Genomic DNA, 21,666 nt, shown 5'->3' with positions numbered 1-21,666 from the left:
AAAGTATCTAATATATATTTATATTTAATTGTTTATGTTTTTATGAAGTGTTGAGAATATGAAAGGACACCTAAAAAATTTGGTGCACATGCGAAAATAGGAATAATAGTAATATCGAAGAATTTACTGGTTTGAACTAGGCACAAATTCGAAATTGCATTACATACTTATGTATGTATGTAAGTATGTAAATATGTATATTCGAACATTCATACAATTAAAGGACATTTTGTTGACATCAAGCGAAATTTTTCTCAAACCTTCAATATTATACAAATATGTTTATAATAATTTTTGTGTACATAAATATTAAGCGCTGAATGTAAAATTTAGGAAGAGCGTTGTTCGCCAACGAGTGCATATAAAGCGTGCTTATAATGGCCAGATGTGTCGCCCTGTAAAAGAAAAAAAATAATGATTTGCTTAGATAAAGAGCTTAGTTTAAATCAAATGACTGCATTACCTTAATCCAGCTCTTCAGACTCTTTCCGTACATGCGCTCGTATTGTGCCTTAATATCAGCCATATCAATCTGCAAGTAAAATTAAACGTATTGAACATAAAAAAATTATTATTTTATTTGTTTATTTCGCGTATGTTTCACTCACCTCCGAGCGCGTGATCACGACACGTATCAATTGTTTATCATTCGTACCAATGCCCGCCATGCTCTTGTGCAGACGCGAAGCAAAGTACTCCGTCTTGTTGGTGACACACTTGTATATGGCAACCAGTCCCTCCATTATGTCACCAGAGAATTCTTTGCGTATGGCTTTTTCCAGTGTGTGACCGGTCATTTTTTCGTATTCTTGGAATATCTACGTAAAAGAAAATTGCATGAATTAGAAAAATATTAAATAAATCGTACACAAAAAAAAACATATATTTGTATATTTCCACTCACCAGTTTCAGCTGTTGATAGTTACGTTGGCACAATATCATATTGAACATGCTTTCGTCGGTGCCTACACGCAATTCGCCTGCCTTGAGCAGCTCACGTGCATCGGCCTGCGCTGCAACTGGATCTATTTGGCCGCTCTCATCCCGTGCTGCTGCGCATAGTGAGACTAAGAGACGCTTAAAGTTGCCAGAAGTCTCCGATTTCAATTCGGATTCCAAGTGGGCGCCATACACTGCAAATACGAAATGGTGTAGATGATTAGTAAGAAGCTATGCGTACGATTATTTACAAAAAAAAAACAAAAATACTTAAAAAATGTGGAGTTTATGTGCTAGTTCCTTTATTGAAACTTACAGCGCAAGTACTGATTCTTAATAGTGTGTATTTCTACATTCGACAATGTGCATAGTATTTCGATGAGCACTTCCTCATCTGTGCCGATTCCTGCCATCGCATCGTTCATCTCGGCGCAATAAAAGTCAACAATTGGACGTAGGAGTCCGACAAGCAATTTTTCGAAATTTCCACTGGTTTCAGATTTAACATCTTCGATGAGATCCTTGCCAAAGTGTGTTTTGTATTGACGTTGAATCTCCTGGAAGAGAAAATGAAAGAAAATATATATTTATCACATAGCTGGATTAAACCAATATGTATATAATATGCAACAAATTATATTACTCTCACCACCTAGGATTGTTCTATACCGAAAACTATTATACCCCTGTTTTTTTTATTTTGAAATCAAAGAGGTCGCTCAAAGCGCTCAAAGTTTCCTATATGGGGAAAAACAAATTTACGTAGAAGTGGTATAGAATTCCGGAAAATCAATATTTCTCGATCGGGAAATTCTGTTGATTTTCAGGAGACTTCCAATAATAATATCCAATTGTTTATTTAACCATTTTTAATTTAGTCTGTTCCAATAGCAGTCCCGTTTACAGGATTTAGTCAGAACTTACAGGAAGTCGTTCCTATTGACATAAAACCTGTAAGTGGGAACACATTTGAGAGAGTAACTGAGCAACTGTTCCTAGTCAGAAGTTACAGGATTTAGTCCGGGGTTTTTTTTCCTGTAAGTTCATGAAAAGTGTCAAACGATCAGCTGATTTGCATGTGCAAACAAAAACAGAAAGCGGTGAAAGCAAATAACCTTATATTTGTAAAAAAAATGGAAGTAAACAACGAAATATTTGAATATGTATAGATTTTAATAATTAGTTAGTGATATTTCAGCTAAATCAGTGTTGTTCAAATGACATGTAAACAAGCCGACGGACGTTTTTACAGGAAATAGTGCTTTTTGCGTTCCTATGCACTTCTGCATCTGTTCTCCTTTTACTCTCATTTGAGAGCGTAAAATTGTAGTTTGACAGTTCCACAGGTTTTAGTCCGAAGTTCAAAGGAACAGACTAATTATTGACTTTTTTAATGGGACCCCTAAAAACCACAAAAAATGCGATGGGGGCATTTAAAAAATCGATAGTATTAAAAAATAGTAAATTAAATTTTTGGGTAACATTATTTGAAGTCTCCTGAAGAGAAGCCGAGTTTTCCAGTCGAAGATTATTGATTTTCAAGAACTCTATACCATTTATATGAAAAATTGTTTTTTTTTTTCTATATAAAATATGTACATGGCGCTTGGAGCTACCTCTAAATAATTTTAGATTTTAAAATAAAAGTCCTTTACTTTTCCACATAAAATTGTTGACCACCCTAGTGTACACACACTAGTGCATTTTAATTTTTGTGCATTAATTAGAAAGTCTGATAATCTCTAGCTAAATACCTTACTGAGTGACGTACATAGACCTTTCATCATATCTCTGTCTGTAGCCCGAAATACATATTTAGTTAACTGCTAAAAACTTGGGAAAGCTGACAGTGAGTATATTGGCCACCTTTAAAGAGTATTTTACAGATCACACTAGTGTTTTAGCCAATGAATGCTGAAACAGCCTTTCAAGTAGGTAGGTAAAAAAATAAAGGGATCGGTAACTGAATGGTGTCACAGCCTATATTGACCTATTAGGAGGGATCTCCTCTAACCTAAGAAAGCCTGAAATATCGATTTTTCAAATACATACGAAGTTAGAGTCAAAATCTTAGCAATTACGAAACTCCGTGTTGAAAAAAAGTTATCAAACTGAAAAATAAATTACCAATTTACCAAATTCGATAAGGAAATACAAAAATTATCCATTTTTCATTTCATTTATTGGCAACGCTGCCGTCATTGTTATTGTAAAAGCTTTTGTATTGCAGCCAAGTGCTTTAATAAGCTTCGCTAGCAAAGGCGCAAACCTAAATGAGATGAAAACTTTTTTGGTTTGCTTACCGTTGCCACTCTTATAAAAAATTAGCCATCGTGGAATTGAATGATGGATTTTGCTATTGTTGCAAAGTTTATGATTGTACAACTTTATGTACAACTTTTTTCTGAAGAACTACTGTCATTTTTTTACTCAATCAACACACATACAACCAAAATTCGGTTCAGTAAAATTTAAAAAAATTAATAACTGTAAGCCCAAGCACCAGTGTTGCCAGATCAGAAGTTTTCCCGCTAGATTTAGAGACTTTTGACCGTCCTAGGGGAAAATTTAGGGGGATCGAATATTTAGGGGAAAGCTCTAGAGGGAAGAAAATGCGTCTAGGGTTAATTCCAAAAGGATTTTTGGGGGTAATCCATTATCTATGTAAACAGTTTTATATATGTACATAAAACTATATCTTCAAATTCAGCTACCAACGCCAACGCAAACCTATGTATTTATATGAAAATATGTCATTAGGGGTATTCTCTGAGTCTTGCAAAGCCCTTGCACGGTGCACGGTTTGCAAAGCTGTCCCATACGAAAACCGGTTTTTACCATGCAATCTGTGCACGGTGCCAGGGCTTTGCAAGCCTCAGGGAATACTCCTATGTATTATGTTTTGGTGCCAAATGACAAATAACAACTAGAGTTAGTTAAAAGTTTAAGTGAAATTAAAAATGTAATCCCTCAGAAATATATGCACTAAATAAAAATAGACTATCTACAATTGACATTGAAAAAATAAAATTACAATAAATTCGAAATAAATAACTTTAGGGGTACAAAGGGGGAAATCTAGGGGAAAATGGCTGCCCTTGGGGGTAAATTACTGCAGTAACCTGGCAACACTGCCAAGTCCTTTTAAAATGGTCCCGTTTCCACATCAGAAGTTATACATTTCGTAGAACTTCTAATTTAGTATTTATTATTTAAGTTTTATAATTACCTGACGCTGCTCGTTGGAACGACGACAAATTATGTTTATCAAGGCATCTTCATCTGTGCCAAAACCTTTCATTGCCTTGCGCAAATCATGAGCATCCTTGACTGGATCAAAGTTTTGTGCTGGCAATACAGTTGGGGTGCCCTGAAGCAAAAACAAATAGAAATAAAAATCAGGAGCACAGAATACAAGTATCTATTGGGGAATATTCATAGTCGAAATTAAGGCGAGTTTAATAAGGTGGTGTTGGAGCGACAGCTGCCTTTTCGCAGTGGAAAGCATAACGTGAAAATGATGTATTTGTTGTAATTTGTTAGTATAATTTTTTACCTATATACGGCTAACACCACGCTATTAAATTCGCCTTGGTTTAAGTTAATGGCATCCTTTTTGACTGATATTGGCAACTTTTTTGAGGTTAATCTTTTACCAATTTGTTTGTTGCATTTGCTTCCATATTACGAATAAACACAAATAATTTTTATATGGAAGAAACCCGCAACACTTTCGGCAAAGGAAAAAACTTTAAAATTTGGATGAAATTTTTTTATATTTTTTTTTTAGATTTCTGCAAAGTCCTAAACATGGGTTTTGTAAGAGAATGAATTGTACTCTGACTGAAAATTCCTAAAAATAAATACATAAATGAACATGAGTGGCAAACAATATCATTTTGAATTTGGATGCAAATGATATGTACAATAAAGTACATTGTATGCATAATATTTACGTTTCAATGTGTGTATGTATATTACACTGATTTAAAACAATCGACTAATTATTTTTTTTTAAATCAGGGATATATCAAAAGATGGATGTTAAAGCGCAAACCTTAATATTAATTTTGAAAGGCCGGTCATCATCTTCGAACTATCGTACAGAAAAGTGTGATACATATTTTTGTAGTAAATCAGACGTTCTACAAAAAACGCTTGGTATCATTTTTTGATAAATCCACTGGTTTAACGGTTATACAAACTTAAATATAAATGTATGTCAATATTACAGTTTTTTCTCCTAATTTAGGTAAAATAATTAAAATTATCATTAAACATGCAAATTTTTTTTTAGAAAAATCCTGCAAATTGTAATTCATTGTTAGAAAAAGTGATTAAAATAATTTTTAGTGAATAATTGAGAAAACAATTTTTCGCACAATAGTTTTACAACGAACAAACCAAATTAAATTTTCCCCAAAATGGGGGGTTTTTAGTAAAATTAACTTTGCAAGCCTTATTAAACTTTACAATTTCAATTTTTAAAAGTTTTTTTGGATAGTTGAAAGTAGTTTTAATTATTTTACCTAAAACATCATGCGACAGTAAATTTTACACACAAAAAAAATTAATATATTCGAAAAACTATGGGTAAATTATAGTAAGACTGCACACTTTGTTTTTTTTCCCTCTGACGTCAGGATTTTTTTAAAAGAACTTTAAAATTAAAAAAAAAATTTGTTTAAAAAATTCAGCGCAAACGTAGGATTGCAATAAGGGTGTCATATACAAGAGAAAATTCTGTAGAACTTTAGCAGAGTAATTTTTTTGGTGCATAAGGACGAATGGGTATGGAAAATGTCCTTTACAAATATTGTCTTTAAATATCTTTGAAAATTTGCAATATTTTTTTTATGAAAAAATTATTGTTTGAGGACTAATATAAGCTCGACCTCATCATAAAATTTCGTCCTGCAAACTTTATTAACTTAAAACAAGTAAGAAAGCCTAAGTTCGGGCAGAGCCGAACATTAAATACCCGGCGCACGTATTAAATATATGTTTTTCACCTTACCGAAAGCTACGGCTATATGGTAAGCCGGGGCGTATCAATTTTGAGTAAATTAGAGTCCTTAGATTTCGAAATTTTGAAGTTTCAAGCAGTTCTGAAATTTACCGTTATATGAGAAGCGGCCGTTATTTTAGTCCGATTTCAATAATTTTCAACGATTTGCTTATATGTGGCAAGCACAATAACCACACCGAGTTTGGTACAAATTGGTAGAACGGTTACTGAGATACATATATGTGATCATAAGTGGGCGGTGCCACGCCCATTTTCCAAAAATTTATCACAAACGTATTTCTTGGTAAAGAATTGTTGCAAGCATCAATTTTGAATAAATTAGCTTCAATATTTACTGATTTATCGAAGATTTTGTATTTCTCTAATTTACCGTTATATGGGATGTGGGCGTGGTTATCGTCCGATTTTAAAAATTTTAGGCGATTTTGTATGCTGTACGAAGGCCGACAACTGTGCCAAGTTTGGTAGAAATTGGTACAGCGGTTACCAAGATATACACATGTAACCATAAGTGGGCGTGGCTACGCCCATTTTCCAAAAATGTATAATATTATTATTTTTTGTCAAAAAATTATTGTAAATACCAATTTTGAGTGATTTATCTTCAGTAGTTACTAAAATATCGCAGTTTTCGTATTTCTGGAAATTACCGTTATATGGGAAGTGGGCGTGGTTACAGTCCGATTTCGCCCATTTTCAATAGCAACCTACCTTGGATTAAGGGAAACCTACATACCAAATTTCGTTGAGATATCTCAATTTTTGCTCGAGTTATCGTGTACACGGACAGACGGACAGACGGACAGACGGACAGACGGACAGACGGACAGACGGACAGACGGACGGACAGACAGACATGGCTTAATCGATTTCTTTTTTTATCCTGATCATTTATGTATACATTTGTCTATATCTATCTCGATTCGTTTTGGCTGTTACAAACAACCGTTATGTGAACAAAATTAATATACCCTTGTGCACAAGTGCGCTCGGGTATAAAAATATAAAAATACAATTTATAATTCATTCAAAGTGATAGCAGGCGTACTAAAATAAAATTTTATGAATTCGCCATGTTTTAAAAAAATAAATAAATGTTAAATATTGTTTTTTTTTTTTTAAATCTACCAACTTCTACCATTTTCCAAAGTCCGTGCACTGGTGTGAATACATGCATGTTTTGCGAAAGCTTAGCGCACTTTATTATGGTCAGCATGGCAATCAGTTGGCATCAGACTCGCGGCGTGTAGAGAACTTTTGTGTTTGCGTGTGGATTTTCAGTGCTTACTCGTACATAAATACATACATATGTATACATATATGAATTTGTGATTTTCCAGTGCATCTTTGTATAAAAATAAACTTTAAAGTTTAATAAAAATTTTTTTTTTTTTTACTCAGAACTGATGGCTTAAAAATGGTACACTCCAACGAAGATGCTCTCAATAAAATTCCACTGAAATCTGCTAGCGGCTTAGATGATGAGGAGAAAAATGGTGGAGAATTCACTAGTGATACAGCGGCGGCGGAGGAGGCGAGACGCGAACAAATGTAAGTGTAAAATAAATAATTGAACTAATTTTAGAAATATGTATGTAATGTGCACTTCAGTGTAAACACGGCAATAATAGAAGGTGTAATTTAAAAAATAGTCTATGAAACAACTTCTAAAGCATAAAATTCGAAAATAAGATAAAATGTATTCTACCGTCAAAATAAAATTCTAGAATTGGGAAACTCAGCTCAAAAGAAACGTTAAATAGAAAGGCAACATCGTATTCCAAAAGCTTCGTCGACATATCCAGTTAGAGCTGCGTCTATGTAGCTAGTCAGTGGCTCCGGGTACGATGGCCGGACACGTTAATGTTTGTATTTTTTAGTATGCATTTTAATAACTCGGAGATTTCCGAGAACGCGTTGGAGGAGTTGGTCAAAGGTTTTAGTAGGTACTGCATGAAGGAACACTCTTGAAAGCGAGTGTCCACTCATATCTCGGAAGGGAAACTGCCCTGGCAGACGGCAGAGCTCTTTGATTTGAGGGCGTCGAGCAGACGACTTTTTAATAGGGCTCGTAAAAGTGGTTTACCATCGGACTGGGTACTATTATAAAGTCCCAAGTGCAAAATTGGAATAGCGAAGAAGAAGCCATGGACAACCTCTTGGAAAAAAGCCCGGTAAGGGCTCTTATGCTTTCGCTAAGGACTTCAGGACTCTGTCTTCGTTTTTGGTAAACGCCGGAAAGGCTGATTCAATGGGATTCCTCGTTACTGTCTGTTCAGAGTTCAACATGATCCTTGCAACTAGTGCACATTAGTAAAGTGGATAGAGCCAGGTTACACTGAAAAGGATTGTGTAGTAGGGGCCTTTATCGACACTGAGAGGCCTTCAATAATGTCATTTTTGAGGCAATAGTCATGTCTCTTTATAAATGAAGTGGTTGAAACCAACCTAACATGGCACATTAACAGTTTACTTTGCGCTGGAAGTGGAGTTGGGGAGCGCCTGCACTCAGCGCAGACTCAATAGGGGAACTTTGCAAGGTAGTGCCCTCCCTATCCCGCTCTGGATTACGGGTGGAGACTTCTAGACACCCTTTTTGATCAGACCCAAGGTTGCCTAAATTCCGTAAACGTAAGTTGCATAAGTGTGACATCATACAAACAGCGATTCTGTTAAATTCTATGAGAGCGAAATAACGGTACGAGATGGGCGCCACCTTTGTTGTCTAAATCGTGATAATAAGTTATGCCCATTATCCACAGCAATGGCCACATTCCAGTCTATATCTAGTCCACTATGATTAAGGCAAGCAAAAAAATAAAAAATCCCTGTTGGAATGCCGCGACGTAGCTAGATCTATTAATCTTGTCCCCAAGAGGGTGTAAACAATAATCGTTCTCCAAGTTGTTTGCGTATTGGCCGCAACAAGTTCGTTTGTATATTCCTTTATTCCTTCATTTGACCCTTATTTCCTTTCACTACAATTGATGGGAGCAACTCTTTCGACAACGAATTGCACCTGCTAAGTAAAGTTCAGTTTAAAGAGCAAAGCAGCTGATTGTTGGCGGAACGCTACCGCACTGGAGAAAATTATTTATTAGAGTTGTTCGCGCCAAAACGATACCGACCATTAATAGGTAGGAAGGGCTGACGCGGAAAACCACAATAGGGGCGTCGTATTTTTCTCTTATTGTCACACTTTTGCTGTGCGCCGTATGATGGCATTGGCAAAGCCCATGGTTTTTATGACCAATTCTTTTTTAGAACGGGCCGGCGCCAATTGATCGGGCACCAACAACTAAGGCCCAATGCTTTCGCTACGCGTGGCTATTGTTCAACTTGTTAGTGCGCGCCGGGGCAGAATTAAGCCAGCATTAAAGAGGGCGAAAAGGGTTAAGTATTGTTTCTGTATTTGTTTGCACGTACTATTTTCGGTAGTTGTGGCCCTGTTGTATTCTCCATCGCATCCTTTTAGCATCCCGCACCCAGAGCGCAGTCTGTTCACGATTTAAAGCTACCCCGACAGCTTGGAAGGTATTGCGAGAGGGTTCATAACGTTTTTGTTTGGACCTCACCTCGCGTGCACCTCAAAAATGTTTAGTTTAGTGTTAGTAGCTTGTACTAAGTCGCCTTTTTGGTTATTTGCGTTTTCAGTTTTTTGCGGATCATCCTAATGTTGGTATTCTAAGTAAGTTTATTTACTTGTTCATTGGTGCTGTTCTCCCCACTGTCTCATTTAATACTTTATTCGCGCTTTAAATTTGTGCTTTTCATTGTTGTATCCGCACCAGCAACCAAGCCGTTTCCACTGATACATTTTTGTCATCTCTTTTTCTATAGTGCATTTGATTATTTGGATTTTCTATTGCGTTGTTGTTGTTGCGTACTCTAAATGCATTTACATTAGGTTGGTAGGCAACTTTAAGAGCAAAAAGGTGGCAAGGTTTACAAAGCTACTTACATATACGTCGACAGTCATATACTACTCGAGTGTGTTTTGAGGTTTCTCTACGAAGTAGTGGATTGGAAAAAAAGTACTATCTTTCGAATTGGTTTGATGCAAAAACCATTTTAGCAATTCACTAGCGGGTTTACTAGTTGAATAACTCCAGCTAATTCAAAACTTGAAAAAGTACTATTGCATTCATCAACTGGACGGGCTTATAAATTTAGCATGACAGAGTAGATGCGATAGGGGCCTTAATAAGGAGTCATGAAGTACAAATTGGAAATTGCAAAATTATACCAACGTGTCACAATCATACTAATAGCTCGTCTAAAATATCCATATTATATGTCTTGAGTCACGACTTAATAATTTTTTTTTTTTTTTAATTCATGAATACAGTACTATTTATTTTCTCAATTGTGTTACATACATGCTGCATATATGACTATTATTATAGTTTCCTGCCGAATTATGCATATAATTAAATAACTCATTGCCCCTATTGTCTATTTTTAGGCGCGCGAACATCCTCAAATGGATGAAAAAGTTAACGATAGTACTCATCTGCTTTATCGGTGTGGCACTCATCTCCTACGTTATTATCAGTCTATGCTTTAGCGGTAAGTAAATGCACTTACGTGCATTTGTACATAATTCTTGTTTCTATCCACTTTTCATTCAAATGCACTTTGCTTTTATGTACAAATTTACTTAGTGCATAGCTACTCTTATTTATTTACATACCTACGTACATTAATACATGCAATATAACTTGAGTGACAAATATTAAAATCAATGAAGCATAAATTATATCTACGCTCTTTTGCACTGTACAAATTAAAACACCTACCCTGTTACTGATAATTTGCATTGCATTTTTTTTCTCTTTCATTCTGCCAACTCTTTCATTTTCCCCGCAAATAATAAAAAAAAAAAAATGCACGAAACCAAAACAAAAAAAAAAAATATCAACATCACCACCTCCAACACACCAACCACCAACCACCACCACCACTGTCACCATTAAAACCACTCCACAGATTGGTCTAAGACGTCAAATGCACAAAGCAAAAACAGTACAGCCATCGACAATGATACATCCTTCGCTCTTCCCTCCATCTCTAATTATTCTCTCTCGCCAGACGATGACAGCAACAGTAGTAAAAATGGCGCGCTAGCGTCAAACTCAACAAGTGACAGTGCTGAAGAAGGCAGCACAATAGCCGAGCTTACCACCACTACCATCGCCACTGCAGCCGGCAGCATCGCGATAGCCGGCTTCAGTGAGTCAGCAGCAACACAGCCTACTGACGCCCTCACCGCCACCGTCAGCGCCGAGCCACCAACGGCGCCAATATCCACCTCGGCTACCAACAATATGCCCACCACAGCTCAAACAACCGCCAGTAGCCAAGCGAAACCAACGAGAAAGGCGCTGGTGCTCAAGGATACACCGCCATTGATAAAGGAGAAATTCGTATCGAAATTGGGTGTTTATGAGCAGGCGGCTGTGTGTTCAGATCGCGAAGTTTGCAGCGAAATTGGCAGGTGAGTGACGTAGTAAGAAGAAGAAGGGCCCGTTAGTTCAAACAAACGTACATATATATATATATATCTATGTACAAATGCACACACAGGGAGCCGAGAAGGGCAGTGAATTGTAAGGCATATGTTGGTTGCCAATTTATTTGATTTCGAAACTTAATTTAATTGGATACTCAACTGTGCGATTGGCAATTATGATATCGAATTGCTTCGCTATATTTTAGGATAGAATTTTTCTGATTGCATAGCAGCTAACGGGCTGTGCGCATGCAACCTGATAGTCCACGCATCAACTAAAAAAAAAATGCGGCTCGTAAATTTACTTTAAAAAGCGTTGAGGAGTGGCTGAAGGATTATATTTTTGGAAATAAAAGCAACATTTAAATGCTTAATGAGCCATCGAAAGTGATATGTTTGTTCAGCGAAAGGTCATAAGTAGGCGTTTTCAATTGAGGTAAGGCAATGTTGGGCACACTAAAAATGTCCTTTCTAATAAAAGAAGAGTTGTGCCATAATAATTGCTGTGTTGCTTGCGTTGGCTAAGAGACAATTAAAAAATGTTTTCCAGTGAATATTTTAGAAATTCTTAGGCTGTTTTCTATTCGCAATTTCTCTGCTCACTTGGGTTCATCACTGCTAGCTGAACAAACTTTTTTTTTTTAATCGGAAAACAGCAACAAAGTTAGCAGCACACGGAGCGGAGCACAACGCTTCGGATTTAACGGAAATGCTGTCGAAAACGAAAGTAGTTTTTGACTGTGAAAAAAATATTGAGGAGAAGGATCTGCTTATTAAATGTTTTCCCTTCTTAACAAGAGGTCTAATTTGCCAATCGGAAAATTGTACAAGACAAGTAAAATCTTCTGAAATATAGACCGTATGGAGCCATTCATGCAAAGGCATATCCATACAATATTTGTATTTGCAAAATGGAAAAGAACTTAAAATATTATAGTGACACAAACGGTTCCGGAGATTTGCCCACATATCCAAGAGCAGGTTGCCAAAAGAAATCCCAAACTCTCATTCTCAGTAGGGATGATTTCGAGAGTGCCCTGTCATTAGCCATGCAGTTTCCTGCAATGCCACTGTACCCCGAAACCCATATCAGCCTGATTTTTAAGTAAACTGATGCGGCTCAGAGAGAGATTAGGCATTCCGCGTAAAGTTTTGATAGATATTTACCATTCTAATCACTATTGAAACGATACGTAGCCGGTCGAGTTCCTCCTCTATAGCGACCACCCCTGCTTGAAATATGCTGCGGAAATCTGAAATCCTTAATCTGAGTTTAACAGGGAGTTTCTGGCAGAACACACGTTTCCCAAGATTTTCGAGTGCTGGATTGAAGGATTACCGAGTGCTTCCTAGCTTAATGATGAAGCAGGCTGCGATAGCCTTACACTCCACATCTACGGATACGAACCTAAGCAAAACATTAAATGCTAGAGTTGCCTCCCAATAATTGCTAAATGAATTATTCACGAATTTTCTGAAGGTGACATAAATATATGGCCGAAGTTGGAAATACTGTACTAAAATGATAAAATGTCGTAATCACCCATGCGACCTGGTACGTAGAGTAAAAGAATTTCGTTGTGTTTACCAACTCAATATAACAGAAACTTTCACTGTCGAACCTGTTTAGAAATAGATAGAGGGCTGACCATGCCTTGCGTGCAGCTTAGCTCTTATCCCTCCATTGTTCTGTATCACGTGTATCATGGGCTTGAGGTTACCAAATATTTTGGCTTGGAAAACCGAAGCATGTTCTTCAAATCAGAAGTGAACTGAAGCCTGGGCTCAGTGTTGGGACACGGCTAGCATTCAGGTCCAGGGAAGTAAATATTGTAGACTCTCTTCATGAAAGTAATAGTGGCTTACTATTCTGGAGCATACAAAATACCCGGTTGACCATACCTCTTCAAACAGCAATTTCTGCCTCCATAGCGTTGCCATATAAACTACGACGACTTTGGACAGCTAATCATTGCGTACCAGTACCAATGTTGAAGAACATCGAAGTCCGCTTGGGAAACTGAAACACCTTGTCATACCCTACCTTGGCGGCGGCTTTCAGATTAGGCAGAAACCATGCTCCGCAGTCTGCTAAGGGTAGGACATTCGCAGAGGATATGCTCCACTGTCTCCCCTTTCATTCTGCATCTTCTACAGATCTTATCATAAGTCAGAGGTCGAGTTACCGTTTAATCGCTGGGAGGGAAATCGGCACCTCCTCTATCAGCATGGCTTCCGACACAGCCGGTTTCCAGTACAGATGAACGTCACTATTGGTATGTAGCAATTCCAGAGCTGATGCTGTACGCTAGTAGCACCTTTATCGCAGCCCGACTATCGATATAGAGATTAACCTACTTATTTGCGTGATTGGTGTTTAGTAGCTTCGGTGCCCTCCTTATGGCAAATACTTCCGCTTGGAGGCCGAGCTCCGCATACGACTGTCGCCCCTAGGCCATTCTCATTCTTCGGTCCGCCTGTATAGATATTCACCGAGCCAGCACTCCTCACCACGCCAGCCTTCGACCTCTAAAGTGGCTTTGAAGTTAATTCCAGATCCGGGATCACATAGTCAATACGTCCAAGTGAAGTTGACGCTTTACCACTGTGACCGTAAGATAAGGCAGCTGATTTCAAATGAAATGTATTGAGAAACTGCTCTACCATATGACTGAGAATATATCGACTAACTGAGAAGAGATCGAATAATAGGGTAATAGACTCAGAGTATACCCATTTCTGACGAACCCAATGTTGTTGCAAAGGACCGTTTATATTGCCAAATTTCTGTCAAGGCTTTCTAGGTCTTATGCCCCACGTGAGATTTCAATGAAAGCTTGGCTTCGCTTGACTTTCACATACTTTACTTTGGAAGAAATAATAGGGAGTCACGCAAATGAGAAAGCACACCCTCCAAAGGACATCCTTTATTATTATATTTAACTCGCTATAACTGAATTCCATTGAACAAACTTAATTTATCAGCATTAAGTTGCACAAGTGTAGGCTGTCTATATTTAATTTATTTTTCCTCTCCCCTAAAACTCTTCGTTTCTTTCTTTCTGTTCCACAGTCACATGCTGGACCAGAAGGGTAGTGCTGTTGACGCCGCCATCGCCACTCTCCTGTGTAATGGTATCCTAACCATGCATAGCATGGGTATTGGTGGAGGCATGCTTATGAATATCTACCTTAAGGACAGTAAACATGCCTATTCCATTGACGCACGCGAGGTCGCACCGTTCGAAGCATTCCAAGAAATGTTCGATGGCAAACTAGAACTATCACTTAATGGTGGACTTTCGATTGCCGTGCCGGGCGAACTGATGGGTTATCATCGTGCGCACGAACGTTTTGGCAAATTACCCTGGAAGACACTCGTCGAACCGGCAATTAAATTGTGTCACGAAGGCTTCTTTTTGACACATCACCAATGGAGTGCATTGAATTATCGCTGGCATCATATGAAGAACAACACCGTGTTGACGTGAGTAAGCAGCTATCCAGCATACGAAACAATTCGCTTAACGTTTTTTTGCTTATTCCACAGCGATGTTTTCGTCAATGCCACAACTGGTCAACTGTACCCGGTCGGCACGAAAATTAAGCCACAAAAAGTGCTTTGTGAAACTTATGAGCTCTTAGCGGCAAATGGCCCACTCGACTTCTACAATGGTACGCTGGCGCATATGGTGGTGGAGGACCTAAAGGATCTTGGTAGCAAAATAACAGCATACGACTTGGAATCCTACTCCGCTGATATGGTCAGTTCGATTACCATGCAATTGGGCGACGATATACTCTATGCCGTGCCGCCTGTTAGTAGTGGCACTGTTGTGGCCAATATACTCAGCATTTTGGAAGGTTTCAATATCACCAAAGCCGATTTGGTTGGTGCGCAGAACGAGGCTAATACGCTGCATCGCATAGCGGAAGCGCTTAAGTTTGGCTTTGCAAAGCGCTGGGAATTGGGCGATTTGCGCTTCAACGATGTGCGTGAGGTGAGTTCACGTTGTTGAGTGCACATATTTGAATGCAAAACAACTCACTCTCTGTGTTATCTTTAACAGCTCGTCAGCAGACTTACCAACCCCGAGTACAGCATGAGCATACGTGAGAAGATCAACGATAATAAAGTGCACAAGGAAATCTTTGATTATGGAGCACAATTTATGGGCGAAGACGATGCAGGCACATCCCATGTAGTCGTTCTGGCGCCCGATGGCGATGCGGTTTCTGTGACGAGCTCCGTTAACGAATAGTGAGTACAATGCAACACCTCTTCTGTGTTTAAAATGCTCGCAATTTCAAATGATTTCAATTTTTTTCGTAGTTTTGGTGCCAGTCAGGCTGGACGTCGTACCGGTATCGTATTTAATAGCGCCATGAATGATTTCTCTGTCGCTGGTACTACTAATCACTACGGTCTACCAGCGGCACCTACCAATTTTATTGACGCACGCAAGCGACCCATGTCGTCGATGTCACCGATGATTTTGACCGATCAGAAAGGTAATGTGCGTTTGGTTTTGGGCGCTGCAGGTGGTTCGAAAATCATATCAGCTGTTGTTGAGGTGGCGGCGCGCATCCTATGGTTCGGGCAGAACATCAAGTCGGCCATTGATGCGCCACGTATTCATCATCAACTCTTACCAAATGTTTTGCAATACGAATTTGGTCAATTTAGTGAGGTAAGTGAATCACATAAATCTAAAAAAAAAGTATTGAAAATTATAAACAAGTTGTTTCGATTCCACAGGAAGTATTGCAGCTGCTAAAGGCGAAAGGACACGAGTTGCAACCCTACAAGGATATTGGCTCAGTGGTGTGCGCCATTGCGAGAAACGATACGGCGATATACGCGAATGCGGACTTTAGAAAACGTGGCGGCGTAGCTGGTTTTTAAAAGCACAACAATGAATTCTCAAATTTTTTACAAAAGTATGTATGTATTCAATATGTAGTACATATGTATACATAAATACATAAATAAGTGTGCGCTAAGTCCAAAAAAAAACAAAAAACACAACATTGCGAGATTATTTATTATCTACCACAAAGTCAATGAGAAGAAGAAAATAATGCTTTTCCTACATATGTATGCAATTATGTACACACATATTAGGGTGGCGCTTAAAATATCAACATCTATATTTTGTATGGGACATCATATTATTTTATTCTACGCACAAAATAAAGACAACCACGAATTTTTTCAAAATTAAAAAAACAATTATTTTAATTAAAAATTTTTAAATTTTACAAGTAATTTTTAAGCAAAAAACAAAACCGACTTCAAGATTCATGTAAAAATTTAAGATTATCGTTAATTTCTTCATGGTCCGATGATCGGATTTAAACCTTTCTCCCTTTTGTGAAGTCGGTTAAAAATATAAAATTTTTTTCTGCGTTCTGTAGCAGGATTTGATAGTTGGAAGGGCAATTAAAATACGCGTCAAACGCGTTATGTATGTACATAAAGTAAAATTTCATCAAAGTTTTGCGATTTAAATAAATTTTAATTTTTTCGAACCCTGGTAGCGACCCCTAAAATTTTTTTGAAATTTTGAAATTTTCGTGTATTCCTTAATTTTGTAAGTAGAAAAAAAATACCCATAGAAAATTTAGATGTTGACAGTTTTAAGGACCACCCTAATACATATATTATTCGAAATAATGCAAAAAAAAAAGAATTTTTAAGCTGTAAACTAAATAGTATTTGCATATGAATTGTATGCATGCATCCAGTGATTCTCTGTAGAAAGCAGAAAGTCCAACCGTGGACAACTGAAAACTCATTTTTGTACATTTTTTGACGACAACTTGTAAATTGTAGTATTCTACTTATATTTGTATTTTGTATTTTGTAATTTTTTAAGTATTATTCTTAGAGTTATTTCATATCATGTGCATACATACCTAAATACATACCAATCTATTTTGCATAAAATATATGTAGATACAACTGTATACACGAATACTGTAATTTTTGCTGAATTCCTATCTCAAATCAATCAAATAATTGTTTCATGCAACTATGAGTATTTAACTTGGTACTGAAAAAGTATTTGCTGTAAACCACCTAATAAAGTGCGTTTTTATTCAAAACATTTTTAATATATCAAACTGACGAAAAGCTTTAAAATATAAAAAAATTAAAATACAAGCGAAACACGATTTTTAAATAAGGCAAGACGCATTTTAAGATTAACTTATTGGTAAGTAGTCATTGTTTTTCGAATAAACTGATCGGATGATGAGATTCTAACTTTTGTTGCCACCTTAAAAGTTTTTTTCTAAGGACTTGACTTTTAATTGATTAATTCGAAATCGAAGCTTCGAGAATGAAAAAGTTGGCTCGTTTTTCCTTTCCAAGGAGAAGCTTTTATGTAGTGTCAAATAAGAAGAAGAAGAAGAAGAAGGTCCAATAATTACGATTTTTCTTCATTCATTAAACTTTTAGTTAGGCCATTTTAATTGAACGGCATAGATACATATGCACGTTGGTTGTTAGCGGTTCGCACTAACTTTCAGTAGCACCCAGATTTTATGTCGCTCAGGATAACTTCAAAATGAGAGGAATAGCGATTGTAGTTCTCCTATAAAACGTTATCACAAAAAACCATCTACCGATCGGATGTGTCGTAAAATTGTTATGTCCTTCAATTTATGTTAAAGAATGTAGACACTTAAAATTTGTAATTTTTTGTTTCTTGTTTAATCTGTATTTTTGATTTATTTAAGGGTCGGCACGCTGCAATTTGCGAAGGAATTCCCCATTACAAGGGAGCATATCGACGCTTGATCGACCTATCTCGGCAGCCGGTTCGAATACGTCCTATCACTGCAAATTTTTCAAGAACGCACTATCTCTATGTAAATTCAATATATCGGCAACTGATATAGGGCGTTTTCAACCATTTGCTGAGATAGCACGTTCTTCAACCGAATTGTGAATTAGGGATCTTTTTTTATAGAGATAGGTCGCTCTTCCACTCAGCCGTCGATAAGAATGTTGTTCTTTCTACAAAATTCAACGAGTTGTCTGCAAAGGCAGGTGACAGGTTTCGCAACGGACTACTCTTCGCTTTTATGTACAGTTCAGTCCCAAGAATGCATTGCCTTTTAAGAAAGCTCAATACGAATTTTCTTTTGACGCAATTGCCGGCTCTTTTGTCAGCCGCTGGCATATCCAGCAGTTTTTTATTGCCAAAAAGTCCTTTCACAATGCGCATGTCACAACTCAAAGGATATTTTCTGCCTTATTTGACGTTTCCCACTTTATCGAATCGTGTGCCAACATAAACAATGTGAAAAAATATTCTCCAATTTATTGCTCAAACAATTATTTTATAAAATTATAAATCACGTTTTAGTGATGAATTTAATGCACGGAATTGTTATCATTCTCAGCGCTGTAGTGTTTCTTTTCTACAAACTCTCCAAACAAAGAAGTTCTTCATTGCAAAACATTCAGGCATTGCGGCCACCCAATCCGGAAACGCCGCAGCCTCCTTCGTTTTCACCGCTATACGAATATGAAAACGGTGCGGTGTGTTCCGACAGCGATGTTTGCAGCAGAATCGGCAGGTAATTACCCACACATATACTCGCATGCAACTTGTAGCCTTTTGCGTTGTGGAATTCTCAACTGGTAAATAATTTTGCTTCCCTCAGGGATATTATGCAGAAGTCGGCAGGTAGCGCCGTCGATGCAGCCATTGCCTCACTCTTCTGCAACGGACTGCTGGCCATGCAAAGCATGGGGCTCGGCGGCGGTGTACTTATAAACATCTATTCCGGTAGTGAGCAACGTGCCTATAGCATTTTGAGCAGAGAGCGAGCGCCACATCATTTCCAGTTGCCTGCGACGAATGTAAGCACCATCTTTCAATCGGCTTTGGGTATTGCAGTGCCCGCTGAGATTGCCGGCTATGCGGTGGCGCATCAACATTTCGGCAAGCTGCCTTGGCGGCAACTGGTGGAACCGACCACAAAATTGTGTCGTAACGGTTATATACTGACCAAACACCAACGCGATTCGGTATATATAAATGGCAAGCTGCTCAAAGAGAATGCTGTGCTGCGCAAAATGTTTGTAGATCCAAAAACTGGCCAAGTGTTTAGAACGGGCGCGCATGTACGGCCACCGGACGTGCTCTGTCGCACATACGAAGCGTTGGCGCGGGATGGACCAGCAGACTTTTACCATGGCGATTTGATGGAGAAAGTTGTAGGTGACTTGCGAGAGTTCGGCAGTCCCATCAATGAGTTGGACATGCAAAATTTGACAGCCGACTTAGTTTTTTCACCCAATGTAACTTTGGGTCCATACACATTGCACTTCACACCACCACCTGGCAGCGGTTATGTGGTTGGATTTGTGATGAAAATTTTGGAAAAATTCCGTATGAAATTTGCTACCGTAGGCAATCTCGATGCCAATGGGCTGCATCGCATCGTCGAGGCGCTCAAATTTGGGTTCGTCGAACGTTGGAAGCTGGATGTTGAGGCGCCGGAAGAGGTGCATTGCGGTCTACGTTTATACTGTCTTCAAATTAATTTTAATATTTTGCTTTCTCTTTTTAACGCTTAAGGAATTATTCAATCTTACAAATGCGACCTTTGCGCGCCAACTGGCTTATCTAATTGATGAGGCGCGTACTTTCCGAGATGCTACAAGCTATGGCGCCAGCGAGCACTTGGTGACGCGCACGGAGTATGGCACAGCGCATATATCGGTGTTGGCGCCAAACGGTGATGCTGTAGCCGCAACGAGCTCTATTAACTTTTAGTAAGTGTGCTTATAGACTTCCTTGATTTTTTTTTTTTTGGAAATGTGTAAAGCTACTTTTGTGCTTTCAGTTTTGGCAGCGGCAAAATCGGCGCGCGCTCCGGCATACTCTTCAATAACGCAATGTCAGATTTCGCCATTGACGGTTTACAAAATTACTTTGATCTGCCCAATATGCCGCAGAGGAATCGCATTAAACCCGGCGCCTCGCCCATGTCTTCCATGAGTCCCATTATTGTAACCGATCAGAGCGGCGAGGTGCGTTTGGTGACTGGCGCTGCTGGCGGCACAAAAATTATCTCCGTTCTGGTGCATATCTTGGTGCGAATACTATGGTTGGAGCAGAATATTAAACAGGCTATTGATGCACCGCGCTTTCATCACCAATTGGAACCGAATATACTCGAGTATGAATATGGCATATTGCAGGATGTTATTAATGTTTTGGAGGCGAAGGGGCATAAGACCAAGCGCTATAGGGAGCGTGGATCTGCTGTTTGTGGTATTGAACGTGTCGGCGGCAAAATTTACGGAAATGCTGACTATCGTAAAGAGGGAGATGTTATGGGTTTCTAGATAGTTTCTTTTTGCGAAGTGAGAAATATGTAGCTATGAGCAACTCGATTTTATTTGCTAGTTTTAAGGATAGTTAGAAGAAAAGAAGACTTACACAAAAGCTAAAAAGTAATCGAACTAAAAATCAACGCTTAACGAAGATAAAATGTTCATATGAAAAAGGTTTAAAAGTATTAATTAAAATTTTATGCTACTTTATCAAAGTTAGTTAACGCGAGCAATGAAACTTGCAAATTTTCTTAAATTAATATAATGTGATATTCGATTAAAAGCGTAGTTTAATATTTAATTCATCGAAAAGTCAATAAGTATTTAAATTATTTAAATTTGAAAAATGTCTATTTAAATGAAAATATTCCGAAAATCTAATACCCTCCATAAACTTACCAAATCTAATTAAAACGTCAAGCAATTTTTGTTCTCCTAGAAAGTAGGTTTTGTTTTTATAACCTCGCATAATCATTCAAACTCTAATGTTTTGAAATGAGCGCGTAAGGCCGAGGCCACGCAATGAGCGGCAAAGCGGCGAGCCAGCTTTCGATTGGGAGTTTAAAGTAATTTTCTAACAGAAAATGTGTTGAGTTGCATTTTTTTTTTATTTATTGGATGCTAAACTTAGTTTTAAGTCATTTTCAACACGTGGCAATACTAGTACTTTTTAAAGGCTGATGAAATACGAGGTTTTTTACTATTTTGCATTTATTTTTATTACGATGTGTAAAATGTTTTGATGGTAAATTTTTTACCTTAATTTTTTAAAATACATCAAAAACCATGTGAATAAAAATTTCAAACTTTGGCGAAAATTGAGGAAT

At 37.8% G+C, this 21,666-nt stretch overlaps 3 protein-coding genes across 6 annotated transcripts in view; 2 read left to right on the top strand and 1 right to left on the bottom strand.

Moving 5' to 3' along the window:
• Positions 1–281: 281 nt before the first annotated feature.
• The window catches only part of LOC118733107 (annexin B11-like), a gene marked incomplete in the record, with an annotated part of 36,689 nt that continues 15,304 nt past the window's right edge, over positions 282–21,666 (bottom strand). Inside the window, 6 exon segments of the mRNA XM_036462331.1 lie at positions 282–395; positions 464–532; positions 609–818; positions 905–1,134; positions 1,257–1,497; positions 4,170–4,310. Coding sequence (XP_036318224.1) covers positions 330–395; positions 464–532; positions 609–818; positions 905–1,134; positions 1,257–1,497; positions 4,170–4,310 — 957 coding nt within the window.
• On the top strand, positions 7,182–16,626 carry LOC118733105 (scoloptoxin SSD14-like). Of its 4 annotated transcripts, none has more exons than XM_036462327.1 (9): positions 7,182–7,279; positions 7,371–7,520; positions 10,435–10,538; positions 10,959–11,466; positions 14,555–14,968; positions 15,032–15,482; positions 15,552–15,742; positions 15,815–16,172; positions 16,241–16,626. In XM_036462327.1, the coding sequence occupies exons 2-9, from the start codon at positions 7,387–7,389 to the stop codon at positions 16,385–16,387; spliced, it is 2,307 nt and encodes a 768-aa protein (XP_036318220.1). In that variant the 5' UTR covers positions 7,182–7,279; positions 7,371–7,386; the 3' UTR covers positions 16,388–16,626. The 4 variants fall into 4 exon arrangements, with proteins under 4 accessions (XP_036318220.1, XP_036318221.1, XP_036318222.1 ...); XM_036462328.1 differs by having other exon boundaries at positions 7,191–7,259; XM_036462329.1 differs by having other exon boundaries at positions 7,200–7,238.
• Positions 17,106–21,515, top strand: LOC118733106 (glutathione hydrolase 1 proenzyme-like). Its single transcript, XM_036462330.1, has 4 exons — positions 17,106–19,071; positions 19,159–20,005; positions 20,079–20,275; positions 20,347–21,515. The coding sequence occupies exons 1-4, from the start codon at positions 18,860–18,862 to the stop codon at positions 20,849–20,851; spliced, it is 1,761 nt and encodes a 586-aa protein (XP_036318223.1). The 5' UTR covers positions 17,106–18,859; the 3' UTR covers positions 20,852–21,515.

The sequence above is a fragment of the Rhagoletis pomonella genome, unplaced genomic scaffold (genome assembly GCF_013731165.1).
Source record: "Rhagoletis pomonella isolate Grant_MI unplaced genomic scaffold, Rhpom_1.0 Rhpom_scaffold_00002, whole genome shotgun sequence".
NCBI classification, from domain to species: Eukaryota; Metazoa; Arthropoda; class Insecta; order Diptera; family Tephritidae; genus Rhagoletis; species Rhagoletis pomonella.
This window is presented reverse-complemented; position numbering and strand designations above follow the sequence as displayed.